Consider the following 19,588-nt stretch of genomic DNA (forward strand, 5'->3'; position numbering starts at 1 on the left):
GTGGGAGGGGCACGGCGCGGGGCGCATGCGCGGCCAGCGGGCTGACGGGAGCCGGCGGCGGGACAATTGAGCGCTGAGGCGGCGGCGGGGGTGGGTCGCCCGGTGGAGGGGCCGTTGGCCTCCCTGTGGGAACGGTGGGCGGAGGAGCCGGCTGGGCGCTCCCGGCCCCTGTGTTTTCCCACAGGGAGCCTCCCCTTCTCCCCCCTCATCTTCCCGCTGCCGTTACTGGGAGGCTGAGGCGGGGTGTGCCAGGTAATTTGAACAGCGTTTCTTTTTGGGCCTGCTCTAAATCCGTAGAATTATTGCTCGTTTGAGGTGATTTTTCACTAATATTCAAGGCGGTGCAGTCGCTGCCTGCGGTTTAACTTTGAGTAAAAGTTAATCCTGTGGTGGCATCTTTGTAATCGCCTACAAAAAACAATTTTAGCCTTGTCACCTTTGCCGAGAATATCTTTTCAAATGTTCAGGAGAGCTGCCTGTTAAGTTTGTGCCAAGATGAGCAATGTAACTGCCTTTAAACCAGGATTCGGTGTATGCTGTGTTTAATGTGTAAAATTTTGAAATATTCAAAATAGATCTATTAAACATAAGTATTTGAAATATATTTGAAATGTAATTTATTTTAATGCAGCTGTTAAGATGCCTTTAAGGAGAAAAATGCTGCTGAATTCAATGCTTGCAAAACCAGATGCATTCATGAGACGTTTTAGGCTGTGGTTGCATGGTATGCTTAATTTGGTCAAGCTAGGTTGCTAATAAAAGGCGGGAGCATCGCTTTTCTCATTATCTCCAGATGTTTCCCAGTAACCATACCTAACAGTACTGCAGGTACTGGGTGAGTCAACATATTGGTGTCTGTCTCGGAGGAAAGGGCATGTTCACTTGTCAGTTGATTTAGTTGTAATGTGGAGCTATTCCTTGCCTTTGCTACACCTCCTCTGATCCCATTGAAAAGATCTAGTGTCAGTCATTTGTTGCACATCCATAATGGCCTTTTTTCTGTATAGTACTGTAAAGATACAAAATATAAAACTATTTTTTTGTGGTTTATATTGTTATTATATTTTATAAAAGCTTACATTTTGAAGACAGAGAGGTATTGTTGGAAGCAATATTACATTTTAAGAAACACAAACCCCTAATGGCTTTTGTAGTTGCAAGTAGGTAATACTGGTAATATTATTACATGTTCTTAAATTTGACAGGAGTGAAGTTACTGAGTTATCAAGGGTCATATCTTTAAATTTCTTACTAATTTGCAAATTTCTTATGAGTCTGTTTTAGTGGTTGAAGACAAAATGGCAGTGCAAAGTCCAAACTGATTTGGAAACCAAAACACTTTAATCACAGATACATGCAATTTATGAACTGCACAATTCCCCTGTTCCACAGGATAAGTGACAAGCTGCAGAACTGAGGTGGGCAGGATTAGCGTAGTAGTTCAGCCATGCTATGCACAGTCCTCGTGTGGAGTTGTGGAGTGTCCTGGGTTGTCTTCCCAAGTGTCACCGTGCATTATAGGATTGGGTAGAGAATTTGTTAAAATTCACATGGTGCCTGAAACCGGCTGTGGTCAGTGCTGACACTCACAGTCTGTTCCTCTGGAAGGTTCTTGACACTCTTGCAGCTTTCACAATAACTATCGGTTGTTTACACTACAGGTACTCCTGTTATAACCAAGCTACTCCCTTATTGCACAGGGTTAACTAAAGTTCATATGCTAACACTGTTGTCAAGTAGGCATAACTTATGTGAACCACTGTTGATGCAGCCAGAGACCTCTCTCCTTGTACTTTTAATAACAGTCACAATGGAAGTAATAGCAGTTCAGGCCATTTTGTCATTAAGGTTTACATCTAGTAACAGCATCGTATATATGCTAATTTTTCAGACGTGAAGGAGATAGCATACTCGCATTAGTGTCTGCTCGTTTGCAAAGTATTTTGACAGTAGTCTGTTACTACTTGCCTGTGTATCTTGGAAAGAAAGGTTGTTGTGCCTTAGTAAGCCACTGGAGTGCAGAGTAGTGTCAAAAAAGTGCAGAAACACATTGGCTGTTGCAGCGGGATACAAACACTCTTTCAAGATGGTAGAGCAGTTTGTGTTTGCAATCCATATTATGGTTTATTTTTACCTAATAGTTGAGGGGGTCAATTAAACTAAACAGTCCATGGTACAAATGGAGAATTAAACCAAAATATGTTCCATAAATTGCTGTACCGTGCTTGTCTTCATCATTCCAGCTGATGGGATGTTCTATTGGAATTTTCTTTTCTTGTTTTGTTTCTATTACTTTGAAGTATTAAGATTACAACTTTTTATTCCAGTGGTTGCAAGTATGCTTTGTCATATTAACATTGGTGTATGTTTGGTTTCGTCCTGTGTTTAGGGGAATAATGGTCTTATATTTTGAAGGAAAACCTATAGTATGTTCCTTCCCGTGTTCTAACGAACATAACATTGAGTTACAATATCCACTGTAATTTTGAGATAATTTTCTGCTGAGTTCTAATCTTAGTATAGTGAATCTGACTGACCAATATAATTGACTTATAATGCAGAATACTATTCCCAGATATGAAACGTACCTTCAACATTTGTGATTCATTATGCACAAATAATAGGCTTTTCAAAATTACCTTTTAAGTGTTTAGAATAGTTGTTTCAAATTGTCTTTCTTTTATAAACTAGTTTAAGTTTGTTAAGCAGCCCCACACTGCACATCTCCAGAGCATTTCTTGCTATTGAGAACCGCATTATTTGCTTTACAAATGAAAAAGTGTTCAACTGCAGAATTTGCTGTAGTCGATCTTAGTACATAAACAATGCATTGCAACGACACTACTTAAATTGTATTATTCTTGTGCATTAAGATGGTTATTTGCAAATCCTTTATGCTATCTTTTATTTTGTTCTAAAATAGTGTTTATGTTGTTATCTATGGATATATTTTTATATTTAAAGCCTATTTTGACTGCAGTTGTCTTTATCTGCTTCCTTCCTTCCTTTTCACCCTCCAGAGCAGTACGACTAAGTATGAGGCGATCGGCAGCTCCAAGTCAAGTGCTAGGAAATGTAGCCAAAAAGCCAAGGTTTATACCACCAGGAAAAAGTATAACAGTTCCTCTCAAGAACGAAACTAAGGAGATGGATCAAGAAATGAAATTAAAGGAGGTAAACTGAACAGTGCACTAAAATGTATGCTTGTACAGTATTGTAACTAAAAGATAGCATCTGAGTTCACTGTGAACAATCTCTGCTTAAACGATCGGTCTGTTCAGAACAGATTTTTATATTTTTGCTCTTACTGCACTTGATCTTGCTTCTCAGGTAGGTTTTTCTCAATGTGTGAAGCGGATGCAGAAAAATGTTTTTCAAATAAATAAAAGTAATCGGTATTGAGCCCAAATACAATTCCCAGTGTAGTGGAGGCAGGGATTGCATCTTGGCATGGACATTGTTGGATTCAAATGTTTGAAATGATTTGGCAAAAGCAGTTAAAAACCCAAGATACTTGGTAATGAAATATCAGTACACTGAGTTGCAATTTTGCTGCAAGGAACTCCCTCTGAAACGTTTAATATCAACCAAAAAAAGCATCACAGTTTTTATTGATTTTATCTACAGAAGACTTCAATTAAATTCAATTAATAAACTACTTGCGTAAGTGGTATTTGGTATTCTGTGCATGTGCTTTTTGATGTGAACACTGGGTTGCATGTATTTGTGTAGGGATGTATATATTTATGTAGACAGTTTGATAATGAACATTAGTATCTATTAAAGATCCTTTCTTGTTGCTCTTTTCTCCATTTCTCTTCAGCTGCATGAAACAAATGCTATTGTGAATTTGTTTCTCTTTTGCAGATCGATGAGAAAGAGAGAAGTGCTTCACTGCTTTCTAAAATATATGGCCAGAATGAAAATGCAAATTTTACACAGTCTGTGGAGTCAACTGGAAAAGTAAAGACCATAAAAGCATGTTTTGGCATTAATAAGTGTAGCAAGATGGAAATGAAAACATTAAATACACCCAAAGCTGGTAAGATATTCTTTCTTATTTACTTCCATGTGTCTTAAGAGAATTTTAAAGTTTATGAATGATACGCTACTTACTAAACTTCTATGAAGTACTAATATAAGGGTCATGCAATAGTGGCATGATTTGGTGTTCTACTGGGTAGAGAGTGAAAGAAACAAATGTTACATGATTTTTTTAAATAGAAAAGGAAGGAAGTTGATGGTTTAGGATCCAGTTGATAGTGCTGCTATCTATGTCTTTCAGAAGAGTACTATAGCCAACTCATTGTAATCCAGAGCAATACTAAGATGAGAGTTGGGATACCCTAAATAGTGGAAGCGTGTTTTAATTGGAAAACTTATGCAGAGCCTCATGCAGAGAATGCTAATAATTGAGTGGATTCACGTTTTTCAGAATTCAAGAGGGTTTCTTTTCTTCAGTGCAAGATCCGAGCTGTTTTCTTCAGTGTCTCCAGTGGGCAGTTGAGGTTCAAGCATGGGCTGCTAACTGTAGAGTAGCACCAGAGCAGAACTGGTTCTGTTCATTCATGTGTGTGCACTTATTTACTTGTGACCTGTAGTAATGACTATTACTTCAAAAAGCTAGGTAGTAAGCAAAGATACTGAAATGTCTTTGATGCATATCTTTGAATGCACTTTTATGGACCTGAATGACTGTGTGGGGTTGACTGTCTTCGTTTCCCACCCTTCATGTGCCCTGACCACAGGTACACAGTGCAGGGATGTTCTGCATTGAATGCAGATGTATGACCTCAGGAGCCCAGTGCATCTTGGAAGTGTTGCACTTGTACTCAGTTAATAACATTGCTGGATGAAAATTATTCCTCTTGGAGCTCAGGCATTTCAACATCTGTCTTACAGTTAATTTACTGTTGTTTCCTCATAATTAATTACATTGATAATGATCTTTCCCTTTGTTTTAGGGTTCATTTAATTGACAATACTTTGTGTAATGAGTGTAGTTTTAAAAGAGCATTTTATGACCACTTATTACCTTGATTCCTTAATAGTTAGAATTATAATTCAGAAGGCTTTAATAAAGTTATATTTAATTTTGTTTGTGATAAGAGCTGATAAATCTGGAAGCCTTACAGAAGTAAAGCTGCCATAGCTCTGTGTCCCAGGGTCCAGCCAATATTGATGCAGAGCACGTATTCCTAATAGGCAGGCATACATACAATACTTATATACATATGCATGTGGTTGGTAACAGGCCAACACAGACAGAGAACACAGCACTCAGGCAAACACAAGCAGGCATCAGTGGACACATCCTGTTCCCCTCTCTTGGCTGATCAGGGTGAAAGCCTGTTTGTGGAAAATAAATGAATATACATATATCTATACACACACAGAGAAAATATAGGTATCTCCATGTGGTAGGCTGACCCTGGCTAGATGCCAGGTGCCCACCAAGCCCACTATCATTCCCCTCCTCAACCAGACAGGGGAGAGAAAATATAATGAAAGGCTTGTGGGTCGAAATAAGGACAGGAAGATCACTCAGCCATTACTGTCATCGGCAAAACAGACTCAACCTGGGGAAAATTAGTTTAATTTATTACCGTTCAAGTCAGAAAAAACCCACCTTCTCCCTACCCCTCCTCTCTTCCCAGGCTTAACTTAATTCCAGATTTCTCTGTGTCCTCCCCCCAGGTGGTGCAGGGGAATGCGGTTATGGTCAGTTCATCACACATTTCTGCCATGCCTTCCTCCTCAAACTCTTCGTCTGTTCCAGTGTGGGGTCCCCCCCATGGCAGACAGTTCTCCATGAACTTCTCCAGCATGAGTCTTTCCTATGGGCCACAGTTCTTCAAACACTGCTCCAGTGTGGGTGCCTTCCATGGGCTGTGGTCCTTCAGGAATGGACTCCTCCAACGTGGGTCCCCTGCAGGGTCACAAGTCCTGCCAGCACACTTGTTTCAGTGTGGGCTTTCCACAGGGTCACAGCCTCCTTTGGGCACCCATCTGCTCTGGTGTGGAGTCCTCCATGGGCTGTGGAGTGGATATCTGGTCCACCATTAACCTCCATGGGCTGCAGGGGTACAGTCTGCCTCACCATGGTCTTCATCACAGGCTGCAAGGGAATCTCTGCTCTGGCGCCTGGAGCACCTCCTTCCCCCTCTTTCTTCACTGACCTTTGTGTGTGCAGAGCTGTTTCTCTCACATGGTCTTACTCCTCTCCTGCTGGAATTGTGTTGTGCAGATTTTTTTCCCCCCATCTTAAATATGTTGTCCCATAAGGTGCTGCCACTGTCACTGATGAGTTCAGCCTTAACCAGTGGCGGGTCTGTCTTGGAGCCAGCTGGCATTGGCTCTGTTGGACATGGGGGAAGCTTCTGGCATCTTCTTACAGAAGCCGCCTCTGTAGCCCCCTTGCTACCAAAACCTTGCCACGCAAACCCACTACGCTTCTCTAACTGATCTTATGCGCTCAGTCTATTCAGTAGCTGGCTTTTTGATTTGTTGAATTCCCCTGCTGTGGGCACGTGGGCATATGAACCACTAAGGCCCACAGCTCCCAGTGCAATTGCTGGTACTCAGACCTGTGCTCCCACAGCGAAAAACACACTATAGGTCCTTCCAGTAACTGGCCTCAGACACTTGATGTACTTAGTGGTGGGGGTCCTGGATCCACTGGTCTCCCAGTTGTCTTGTGCTCAAGAGATGCACACATACAAACATGCCTCTCTGGTATCTAGACTTACTGGTAGCCAGCCTGCAGATGTCCTGCTCTCTCCAGTAACTTGCCTGGACTTACTCATCCTTCTAGTAGCTAACTGTCAGGCCCCCTGGTCTCTCTAATATCTGGCCCAGACTTGTGGCTACTCCAATACTTGGGTCCCAAGCCTCTTATCCTAGTTGCCAGCTAGTCCCGCTTGGTGTTTGCTAGGGAATCACACAGTGGCACGTGTACCCAGGTGGTATGCATGGGCTCTGGCCTCTCTGCTTGCTGGTGTGTCAGACACCTGGGCCAGGTGACCTTGTGTGAGCCAGCTGCTGACACGTACACTTCCATACACACTTAGGCATTCAGAATAGAGTCCCTTCACCCAGGAAAATATTTAGAAATATAGTTTAATAAGAAGATGGTACAAACTGTGTCAATAGGGTGCAGTGCATTGCTGGACAAGCATACCAGGTGGTGACCTGTTTAAAGTGGCTGCTTTTTTCCTTTTATTTTCTTGTGCATGTTCCTCCCTGAACCACCTTCATCTGTGCCCCCTTTTGCTTTCCCTTGCTTTTTTTCCTTCAAAAATTCGATTATAAGCCTTGTATAAATCTCCATTTCTAGCATCATATGAGTTCCTGGCCCCTGTAGGCAGCAATCCCCTTCGTTCTGTAAGGTGCTCTGGAGAGCCCTTCCTATTGACTCTTATTGTTGGGTTTTACTCCCAGAAAACAGTGGTTGATCAGTCTCCTGTGATAGCCCTGAGAGGATGCTGCCATTATCATGTTATGTGACCCAGAGTATATGCATTCTGGCAGAACTAATGTGGGAAAACTCAGCCTCCTTCTATGTTTGAAGTCCTTCTGGTCTCACGGCTTTTGTGTTTATCTGCTGCGTGCTGTAACTTCCAGTTCTTCTGATGAAGCTCATACATGCAGAAAATTTTCAGTGTGTATGGGACAAGTTGTTTGAGTGGTCCTGCTTCCCTATAGGTACATCTGCAAAAATTTGTGTTTGTTGGTTCTGTCTAGCAGTGCACTTGAAAGATAGCTAGTGGATTTATTTCCAAAATAATCTGGGAAATCAGCAGGTTTTGTAACAAAAAATGGTGTGAAGTGGAAGAAGATACTAAATATTTTCCAGTATCATGAATTCCAGGTGTAGCTGGTATGGATTCTCTGTGATGACTTTAGCAAAATAGTCAAAAAACTTGCGGAGTGAGACAATGTTTCTGTTGATGCTGTTCTGCTACCTTTTTGAGTGACTGAACAAGCCGTCTTGTGCCAAAGCCCTTCTACATCTGTAGAATGGGGCTAACCCTACAAGTCTTTGTAAACTTGTGATAAAATATGGTATAAAATAAGGATATCTAGCATTAGTTAGTTATGGTCATCAGGTTCACTGGTGATGTAAGCACTGTACTGTGAAAACAGTCCTGCATTGGGGCTCTGTTAAGTAATTTCTTAACAACAGATTTTTCAAGACAGCTTCTGCCCTTTACGTCACTTTTGTCTGCTCTTCATTTCAGTTAATGTAGCAATTACGTAGATTGTGTAAACCATAACCTCCTGTAGTGTGAAATGAAATTGTTTTGTCAAAGCTGGTTTTGGTATGAGATTCAGAAGTAATGGAAACCAGTTGTGAAAGCCAGAGTCAGTTTGTTTTTTTTTCTTATTAATATTGTAATGGAATTATATCTGACTTCCAGTCTCTGCAGCCAAACAAGACTTCTCTGTTAAAGGGGCATTAAAATAATGTAAAAATTGAAAAAGAGTGTGTATGCATTATTTTGGTTTATTGTCTCCATATCATTTAATGCAGATTATAAACTGTTTGTTAGCTTGATATCATGCACAAAGCTGCTGTGTTTGGGTTTCCAGTGCAGTAGTGGAATGTGTAAATAAATACCCTGGTTTCCATTGAAATTCTTGTGAAACACCTGTGGACCATAGGACAACTGCACTGTTGATAGAGCTAATCTGTCTGAAACCCAGCCCTGAAAATGCTGCACAGTTCTTTCAAAAAAACTTATCTGACACATGATGTCCATTTCCTGGAGTAGACAAGTAAGGATTTGATTAGATAGCATCAATCTAAAAATTATACACTATCTGGCTTTTAAAAAATACTTGCTTTTCTAGGCTTCTTTTCAAAATAAACTTTTTCCTAAAATGTCATAAATAAAAATAGTGTAAGGGACTCTGAAATTCTATGAGATATTTCTAAAGACATTTTAATAAGATTGTAGCAACTATTGTTGAGTGAAACCTATGTGTTGTGATTTTAAGATAGTTTGAACTCTTAAGATATTGAACGTGCTGTTCAACAGGCAGTTTACTAATTGTGATTGAGTTGTAAATACTGGAAAATTATGTTTTTGCATAAATACATATCTTTGTAGGAAAATGATCTTTACTACTGCTCTATGAAACAGTGTCTGCTTGTTTTTAAGCAGCAAAGAGCACGGCAATCTCTTTGGTACCTTTGTTTAGTATTCAGAATATAGTACTTGTTGACACTGACAATGAATGTGTGGAGGGGAGGTGATTTATTTGACATTGTCATTAGTGCTTTTTCTCACAGGCCTCCAGAGAATTCTATCAGATAAATCTGTGTGCTCATTAAAAATGAAAGTTACTTTAACATTACTAAACTATTTAACAGTAATTGAAAACAGAATAGTAAATGTTTTTGGAAGGATATTTTTGCAGCTCTTAAAAATGCTTGGTTTCTACTTGTCCTCATTACATTCTGAGGACCTATAAGCAATAACAACAACAACAGAATTTGAATTTGAATAAACAATGGATAGGTAGGTCTCTGAACTGTACTTAGTGTCTCCTTAGTGTTGCTAGTTAAGTGGGATTGGCCAGAGCTGAGGTTTTTACCTACATTGCCTTCTTCAACTTAATGTTTTTAATAAATATTTTTTATTCATCTAAAGAACATACCTAATGAATTTAATATATGCTTATCATCTCAGTTTACAGCTTGCTTTCTGTTGTTTTTTTTTAATCTAGGAGAATGCTGCTCTGTTTTTTCCTTTGGACTTACTGTATGGTGTGTGGAAATTAATAGCTCTTTCACCTGCATACTTAGACACAACATTCTAGTTGGACTGAGATTTCATTGTTTAAACCTGATGTAGGCAAACAGAAAAGCTAGATACAGAGTTTTATTCTGTTACAACTCACCTCCTGTTTGCTTTTTGATTCAGGAATATTGTGTCTTTCATCCATCGCTAACATCTGTTAATGCATCTTCCAAGAGAAACTGTCAGAAGTCATACTCAAATGCTATCTTTGAGCTAACAATAAACACAGATTGTGACTGTATTTCATCACAGGGTTAATGTGTTCACCCTATGTCTCTTGACAGGTGTTTCTGAATGCTTTTCATGCCTATGATAGTAACTCTATTATTTGCATATAGTTTTGAATCTATTTTATCTTCTCTGGAATGTTAGTGTTTACTGAGTACACTATAAGGTTTAGACTCTTTGCTCATTTAAGTCAGTTTTATTTTCATAATAGGAATGTTTGTTGGCTCCTTCAGCATTCTAGAACATTGTTACAAGCTAGTCTGATACCTCCGGTCACTCGATTTGAATAAAACCCGTCTTAACCGATAAATTTGAATACTGTAAGAGAAAATCCACTTTTCATTGTTATGACAGTAGCAATCAATTGCCTATCACTTTTAATCAGAGGATTAAAAAATGTTATTTTTAGGATTTGTCATATTGTCCTATCTCAGTCTAACTGCCTAGTTTCTGTTTCTGGATAGCACAACTAAAAATATTCAGGCCTGACATATCATAATGAAGCATATTATTGTTAGAATTACTTGGATATCTGCAAAAGTAGACACTTCCGTTATTGTGTTCATTTCTATCTGCACTTCACAGATTGAACTGAAAAACATACTTCAGTCAGTATTATTTTTAGCATTTGTCTATTTTAGTGGTGGAGCTGCATGTATAGCTGTAGTTCAGTGGGCCTTTGAGATCTTATAAACAGTTGGTAAAGCAGTTAAATCTTTGGGTAAAAGATACTGCATAAATATCTATCACCTAATAATTACCAAGTACACCTTAGTTGTACTGAGTTACCAGTTGTTACTGGATGCCTGAGTGCAAATAATTTATTACTGCATTGTTTGCAAGTTAGATTCTACAAGTTTGTAAATTTTGTTGTAATTTCTTATTTAGAATAGTATCAAATAACTTTGCTAGCTCTTTATGATCTAAAATGACCTCCTTCTCCCTGCAATATTACAGACAGAATGGTTTATAATGGTGAATAGACAAATAATAGACAAGCTGTTTCTCGATTCAGGATAGTTTCTTTACTGTTCAGGTGTCATCTGTACCTGTTTGATCAGTTCATCTCAGGAGATGGGCTTGGTTAAGAAAACTAGACTGATGTTTTATGTATCAGACAAAAAATTCTCTATACCTCTGATCTGACACTGGTTCCAGAAGTGTTCATTTATACATAAATCGTGGTGGATATACACACAGATTGTCACCTATTGGCCTAGTGCCCCACTGCCCAGCAGTCAACGTGTTGCAGGTAGACTTCTCACTGAGACTTCCGTGATTATTTAGTCCTAGATGACTTGTCTCTTCTGGTCTGCAGCTTTGGGACTACCTGGCATCTCCGAAGGACACCACCTTTTGCTTGGTGCTCTTCCCTGGGATGTGAGAGGATGTCTTCTACTCTGCTGCTGGCCTAAGACCTTGCCTAGCATTTCCGCATCTGATTATGCATACTCAAGAGTTCCTCTCGGCTGGGGTCATGCATTGTTTACAGTTATGCATGGAGATGGTATGACAGCAAAGCAGGGAACAGCATTTTAGCAAAGTAAGTTTACTACAGTAATTTTCAAGTGTTAAAGCCCTCAGGACTTAAAAAAAAAAAAAAAAAAAAAAAAAAAAAAAGAGAGATTCTTTAGTCTCATATTACTTTTTCTCATGACTCATTAGGGGTTTTTGGGGTTTGTTTTTTTTTTTGCCTTCCTATACATTCATCACCTTCTTTGTCATAGTGACCAGAACTACATACCAAGCAGAATGCTGTCCTCTGTTTCTGTGGTCAGAAGCACCTAATACAGCAGCCATAAATTTCCAAATTCTTTAAAGTCTATCAGTGGAGAAACCATTACCGGATTGTAGCAATAATCAGATAATGTGGAGTCAGTAGCCATAGACTGAAAGCAAGCAAGCCAGCATAGTGTACTAGCTTGTTGAAGAAGTTCACATCTCTGACCAATGTTACTCATCTTGAATTTGGGCTGCCCAGCAGCTGAGTGGTAATATACACTGTGGTAGTAGCATTACCAAGGAGGAACACCATTTTCACCACCAATGGCAACATACCGTATAATGTTCGGCAACTGCAAGGCTGCTTTCCTGGACAGGGTAGCCAACTGCAATGCAGTTTAATAGGCTGCTGTAAAGCAAATCCAGTCTTGCTTAATTCTAGTGTGATATTTCCACAGTTAGTACAACATAATTTATAATTTGATATGATAATATCTTGCAGTCTTGTTGCCTAAACTCCTGAATTACTGAACTTTGATTTAGTTAAACAAGAATGTGCACAAAATTTAGGTCAAGCTGACCCACCCCCTCAAGTCGTTAAATACTCAAGTCCCCACCATCTCAAGTTGTCAAAACAGATGAATGAAAGGACTTCCGATCAAGTGAGTCAATCTTGGGAAACAACAGATAATGATAAGAACACTGTTACGAAAATTATGCAGAAAGAAAGCTCCAAGTGAAAACGATCTGGCTGCAAGAAGAGACAAGCTGATAAGGTGTTGCAATCACTAATATGCTCTAGAAGTGAGAAACTGGTAACCAATCTTGGGCGTGAATGAAAATGAATATGTAATGTACTATGAATATGCCAGTACTCTACTGTATATAAAGTGTACCCTCGAGCAGCTTGGTGTACATGTTAGGAGGAAGGATCCCCCATGCACCCAGTGCTGCAATAAACCAATGTTGGCTTTCTAAACTACCATTTGGTTTGGAGCATTTTCCTCATTACAATTTTTGGTAACACTAGGACTTGCATGCAAACACGTGGCATATAGTCTGCAATATATAGAAAATAAAATTATCTAATACCATAACTTTAAAGATTATGAAATTAAGAAATACTCTACATAGAGACTATTTTCAGGGATTCCGTTTTAGCAGTAACAGTTCTTTCACTTTCCTTGTTCATTCTGAGGGAAGTTGTACACATCGTTTCTTTTTATTTTCTTGATTATCAAAATTTATTATCAGGCTCTGTGTGGGTAAGGATTGAAGACGGGCAAAAGAGAAATACATAGCTATTTGAAATTTCTTGGATGTTTTCTACTCTCCCACCTGTTGGAAAGGGGTATGGAGGTTAGTTTCTTTTTTTTCCCCTCCCTCAGCTCTCTTGTCTTCAACAGATATGAAGGTGAATTTAAGGGATGATGGAGAGAATGTAGCTAGCAGGTGAAGGGACAAGAAATGCCTTATTGAAGAGAATGGGAAGGTTTTTTGGAGCTATCATAACTATTATTACAGATTTGGCCTGGATTCCCTTCAAAGATAGTCACTAAATCTTTCTGTGTCTATGCTCACTGTTTGGATCCTGTTTGTAATATCCAGTGTAACTAGGGTTCAGTCCCAGCTTTTAGCTTTGGGCCTATAGTTTTCCCTTGAAACAGAGGCTTTCTCACAATATGACTTTCCTAAAATCAACAAGATAAGATGGTTATCTCACTGTCCGCAAAATACCCGCTGAGCAAAATTAAGAATGGAGAAAGCTGCTCCTATGTCAAATGCAGGGAACAGTGCATGGGGAGGTATTTTGAGGTTAGTATTTAAAAGCATAATCTCCAAAGTTTTCATCTCTCTATGAAAAGATGGGAGAATTGCAGAAACTGGGCTTCTCTTACACCATTTCTTTTTCTAGAGGCTATTTTGCTATTGGGGATTTAAGAATTTAAGCAAAATATCCTTGTTGCCTAAACTCCCCAGTTACCAAATTCTGATTTAGTTGGAACAAGAATGTGCACAAAGTTTAGGTCAAGCTGACCCACTCTTTCCAGTTGTTAATGCTTAAGCCCCCGCCATCCATCTCCAGTCTCACAACGGATGACTGAAAGGTCTTCTAATCAAGGGAGTCAATCTTGTGAAACAAAGAACAGATGATGATAAGAGAGGGTCTGCAGCAGAAAACGCAGGCAGAGCTGGTTCAGGAGTTAGTAAAGGAGTGCTAAGTAAGGGATGTGTGAAATAACTGGTGGAGTCATGGGGCAAACGATGGGATGAAGCCGAGTGAAGAGATGAGGACCATCAGGTCATCCGGATGACCACCTGGAGGCATAACTGCCTAGGCGTGAAGAGTCATACATATGCAAATAATTCCGAGAAATTTAATGTGTATGTGTAACTGTGTAACATAAAATGGGACTCGCAAAATAGTTTGGCATGCAGGGTAGGTGGAATGATCCTCCATGCATCCGGCGCCGCAATAAATAATGCCCTTCTTAATGTACCATTGGTGTTAAGGAGTTTTACTCCTGGATTTCAGTGACATCCTGAGAAAATCATACTTTTAAATCTTTCTGTATTTCTCATCTGCTTCTGATCAGCAAAAAGCTTGTTGGAAGAGAGGATCAGAGAAGATAGAAGCATGTATTAGGAACTGGATGCACTTTTGAATTTGTAAAGAATGGGTGCTCTTAGTTCTTCCTTTTTTTAAGGATATGACTTATAAAGTGAAGAGCTAATTCACGGTGCTGTATAGTCATGTTATATTATAATTCAGAGTCCTGTAGCTTTAAGCCAAACTTAGTTTGAAGGATCTGAATGTGTGGGCGCTGGAACGTCAGACTGAGATGAAGTTAAGTTCTTTAAAATTAGGTATGGGGGGCATTTTATCTGTCTAGTTTGAATATTTCCTATTTCAGTGGGCTAAATGTTGAGAGAATGCCTGACAGCAGAGGGGAGGGAAGTGTGTAGTTGGAATTTTATGGTAAGAGCTCTGGAGTAGGCCTTGTGTAACTCAGACTAGTTTCAAGAGTGCTGTAAAGGTTACAATTACTTTGTTACCGTTACCATCTGCGCTTTCTGTTTGTCGTGGACCCTTGTACTTGCAGCAGTTGCAAGAACTAACAGAAGTTAATATGTGCTAGATAGTGATCACAGAAATATATGCAGAAAAAAAAGGTAAAGCTTCCCCTTGTTCTCCCTGCCACCAAAGCAGGACAGAGGTTTAGAAATAATTGTGCAGGAGAAAGGAAAGGAGTGGTCTGAGGGGTTCAGGCACAGCAAGGATAAGAACAAGAAAGTGAAAAATTGATGGTGAAAGTGTTGATGAGGATGAAAAAAAAAAGTGAAATGAGAAAGTTATTTTAAGCACAACTGAAATGATCTAAAAATATTTCTAAAATGTCTGGTGAGAATTATTTAAGCACTTTAACTTCCAGGTGAAGTTGTCTTGCAACTTTTGGCTCACAAAACTATCATCCTCGACCCTCTGCTTAATGAATAATTCCTACAGCCTTTAGTTTTCTGGATTACCCATGAAACGGCTGTCCCTATGAGAGATCTTTGGAATTCAAAACTTTCTCATCTAACCCTTGCTGCAGCAGGCTCATAAGACAGGCAGATCGAATGACTTGGCACTGTCTTGCTGTCACGTCAGTAAAGAGGACTATATGATGACCTAATGGAACTTTTGCAGCCTGTACTACCTATAGACACTCTCGAGTCATCTTATGCAGCTGCCAACTTCATTTGCAAGAGTGAGCAACTGCCTCGATACTTGCCAAATGTTTCCGCTGCCAGTATATTCAGCGGTGTGTAACATACCCCATCCTAGCTGCTGAGTTTTCTTACAGTTGCTCATAAGCACAGGGGTATCAGAGTTTCACTTCAGCTTTGAGTCAGATCTTGCAATCATCCTCTTAAGATTTTCAGGCTCCTAGGTGATTGCAATTGCTAAACCCAGGTCTCTTCAGAGGTAGTTTACTTGTACATTATTAAGTAAGAACAGAAGTCCTTCAGACTTATTCTGGGGTTACCACTTTGTGGGCAGAGCACCTTCACAGAGTTTAGCAATTCTTTATCTGTTGATTTGATATTTTTTGCACTAGGCAGTCCCAGCCTGAATCACTTAAGCTGATGTCATTCCCTTCAACATTCAAGTTTGCTGTCTGATCCAAACTGCATCTTTCAAGATATGTTCTTTCTTAGGGCATCCTTAATTTTCTCAGGTGTTTTTTGTCTTTGAATCATGTACTTAATAGTGATTTTTTAAAATTATTTTTTAAAGTCTGTCATGGGGAGATTCTTTGTCAGTTCTGTGCAGCAAAGGATCCTTCCTCTCCCTCCATCCAAGATGCTCCCATGATTTAAGACATTCCCCTTTGCAGGATGTTCTGTTTCATTATGTGTCTAAATTTACATGGGCCACTTGATGCAGTTTTTTGCCATGATATATATCTGTCACCTGTTAAATTTGGGCCCACTGAGCTTTTTCAGCACTTTATAAGTCATTTGTCTACTTTAATCCCTGACTGTACTATGGCTGTGATTCATTCATCTTGATAGCTCTCCAGGATGCACTATTTATATCATGATTTTGGCATTAATTCTTGACTTTTCCACAGCAAAAACCCAAATCTACCTGTTACCTGTAGTTTTGAGTCTTATTTCCCAGCTGTTTAAGTTCTGCAACCTTAGCAAGGGGCTGTTTCTTGGCTTTGGAATAATCATACTGTTTTTCCTTTCCTTAGAAAAATACTCCAATCTACTCTCACAGCTCCCATTTTTCATGAACTTCCAAATAGAAAGATTTAATCGACTTGAAAACTGGATTTTTAAATATTAATATTTAAATTGGGAGGCATCTGTTTTGGTGGTTTTTTTTAAAGGAAAGAAACAAGCAAATTAAAAAAAAAAGCACCGAATCCAATACTTTTTTTTCTTTTCAGAATTCTGAGTAGATTAGTGAATTCTACCTTGAAAATATGAAGGAAAAATGAGCTGTAGCTTGTGCACAAAATTAAAACAGGGCATACAGAAGTCAGTGACTTGATGCGAGGGGTGTGTGTATGGCTGTTTTCTTCAGAATTTCCCCCTTGCTACCTGTGGTTTGCTGTCCCCTCAGTTATGCTAATGCAAGTTTTTGTAGGGTGCATTGCAAACTCCTTTTAGGAGTCTGAAGAAGCTTTTTCAGTGTGTTTCTTTTGTGTGGGTTATTTGTCCTGTGGCATAGTGGGTGAGGGAACTGCTGGTTGTTAAAACTAAGGCACCTTAGAAAAAAGGATTAATTTGCAGACAAATCAGTTCCCTGGTCTGACTTGCTCGGAAGATTTGTGAGCGCTCATATCAGCACAGTGAAGGTGCGGGAACCTGATACGTTGGGGGGGAGGCAGAAATTCCTGTTATGGCAATGTCCCACATTTATGTTGACTTAAACCAATTATTAAACTCTGCTTTCAAAAAAAATTAGCCTGTAGCTGGATCATCTGCGTGAACTGGCTGTGCATTGCCTAAGTGCTGGTGTTGGTGGATGGTATGGGATGAAGCGTGAACTGTGGCAGCATTTCTTTTTTTGTAATTTGTCTTGGAGCTACACCTATTGTTTTTGCTCAAAAATGTCTATATGTAACATTAATATCCACGCTTCTCGCCTTCTGTGATTTCTCATCCAAGTACTGATATGACCTTAGGCTAATGAGCAGAGCTATTTAAAAAAGCTTGGGGGGGTCGGGGAGGAATAGATCTTGGTTGACAGCCAGCTTCATTTTTACAAGGGTTATTTTACACTCCTGCAGAACAATATGTAATTCAGACTGACTCCTTCAGGCACTTGCTCAAAAGAAATCTTTGTAGTGGCATTTTGCTATAATTGCATTAGTGTGGAAACCTGGTCTCTCTAGCAACATTAAGCAGTAAGGTGATAGAGTAATACATATTTAGGTAGGTCTGTATTAGGAGTTGCTGCATCTGGTAGCCCAGAGTAGAGGAGCCTGCTGCAGCTCCTTGTGGCTAGGTCCATGAGGATGTATTTCCAAGAGGCACATGCGCATGTGTACACACTATATCTATATATACATGGCCAGCCATACAAAAAATGTAGCATGTGTGCAACACAAGCAGCATCAATTTCCTTATCCTTTTCCTTTACTGGCTGACTGGGATGAAAGCCTGTCTGTGGAAAATGTATGTATACAATACGGATCCCTCCAGCAAGTAGCCTTTAAGACTCCTACTCTGCACAGTATCTGGTCCCTGGATCCCCTTGTCTCCCAGTTGCCCCACAAACCTGCACTGGGTCTCTCTGGCAGCTGGTCTGGATTTATGACCTTACCAGCAGCCAGTCCCCCAGGTCTCCTGGTCCCTCCAGTAGCCAAATCTCAGACCTTTTGGTCTCTCTAGTATCTGGCCCAGACCCATGCTTACTCCAATTCTTGGCGCCCAGGCCTACCTGCTGGCTAGTCCAGCTTGGCGTTCACCAGAGATCAGACACTGACATAGGTGCCCGGGCCGTATGCACAGGCTCTGGCCTCTGCAAGTGCTCCAAGCACCCAGGCCCCTGTGACCCGTTGTACAACTCCAGTTACCAGCATGTACGCTTTTATGCGTGCAGATTAGAGGTTCACTTTACTCAGGAAAACAGTTACAAATGTACTTTAATAAGAAGATAGGACAAACAGCAGTGCTCAGGCACGGGGCATGGCTGGACAACTGTACTGAACAGCCACCTGTTTCTGTATATCTGGCCACTTTTATCCCTTCACCTCAGTATTTTCCTATGCTTGTTCTGTCCCAAACAACTTCAGTCCCTCCCTTTGCTTTCCTTTGGTTCTTCCTCTAATTATCCTGTACTATGCTTTCTGCAATCCCAAAATACTCTTCCTGGCATCTCATAATGAGTCCCATACCCAGTGGGCAGTAACCCCCTCCTTCAATCTGCGAGGTGAGCTAGAGGGAGCCTCTCCTGTGGACTTGTCCGCCTGGATTTTACCCCAGGCCCACTGGGCTGCTGTGTTTCCGATAGACCTGGGAGCAGCTGGACTGAGGGCTCATTTCCTTTCGTTTGGGTCGTTGAGATTCGTCTGCCTGACACCGTTCATCTGTGCTCTGTCTGTGGGGACACAATCTAACACTGACTTCTTTCCTTTTGGCACTAAAAAGTCAAGAGATTGGGCACTACACAACTGCATAAGCAGCAGAGGGTAAGCGTAGCCTCACCTGTGACTCCTCAATTCTGATACTGCCAGAGCCTAAACTATCTGAGGCAGATTAATTTTTTTTCCCCTAGTTACTTAAGAACAACCAAGAGCATAAATTTTAACAACAACAAAAGAATAACCATCAGCTTTCTACTCTTGGTAAAGTGCAGAGTGTGGGGAAATAGGGAAGGATTAGGTGTTTAAAAGTGATGGTTTTAATACGATGCTTCTAACCACATGAGTATTTTGTTTCTCAAATATTAGTGTAATGGGCTTCAGACTATAAAATGCTTTATTTAATCTTGGCTTGAAAGCAATTCCAGCAAAGTGGACTGGTTGCAATTTTGTTAGGTGGTACAGACAAGCCAAGCCTCAGAAATGGTTCCAAACTTGCTTGTTATTCTAAATGCTGATTGATTTTTAGCAGTTAAAAGTCTCCCTTTGTTTAGTTTGAATTTCTTGTTTTGAATATGGCTTGTGTCTGCTTTGGGTTTTTTCCCCTTAGAGCAAACAAGTTTATACCTAGATCTTTATAGCCTTAAGATATTTCCACCTATAATTAGATTTCTCCTTCCTCCCCCCCCCTCTTCGGGCTCCCTTGTTTTCAAGGCTGAACATGTTAAGCCTGAGAAGCTGTTACCG

The 19,588-nt window shown here is 40.1% G+C and overlaps 1 protein-coding gene across 1 annotated transcript in view; it reads left to right on the top strand.

Annotated features, from left to right (window-relative positions):
• Positions 1-43: 43 nt before the first annotated feature.
• Positions 44-19,588, top strand: part of RAD54B (RAD54 homolog B) — a 76,881-nt gene continuing 57,336 nt past the window's right edge. The window contains 3 exon segments of the mRNA XM_080379547.1: positions 44-252; positions 3,021-3,174; positions 3,868-4,042. Of these exon segments, the coding sequence (XP_080235673.1) occupies positions 3,037-3,174; positions 3,868-4,042 (313 nt within the window). The 5' untranslated portion in view covers positions 44-252; positions 3,021-3,036.

This window comes from Falco punctatus (genome assembly GCF_963210335.1).
Source record: "Falco punctatus genome assembly, chromosome: 3".
Lineage (NCBI taxonomy): Eukaryota > Metazoa > Chordata > Aves > Falconiformes > Falconidae > Falco > Falco punctatus.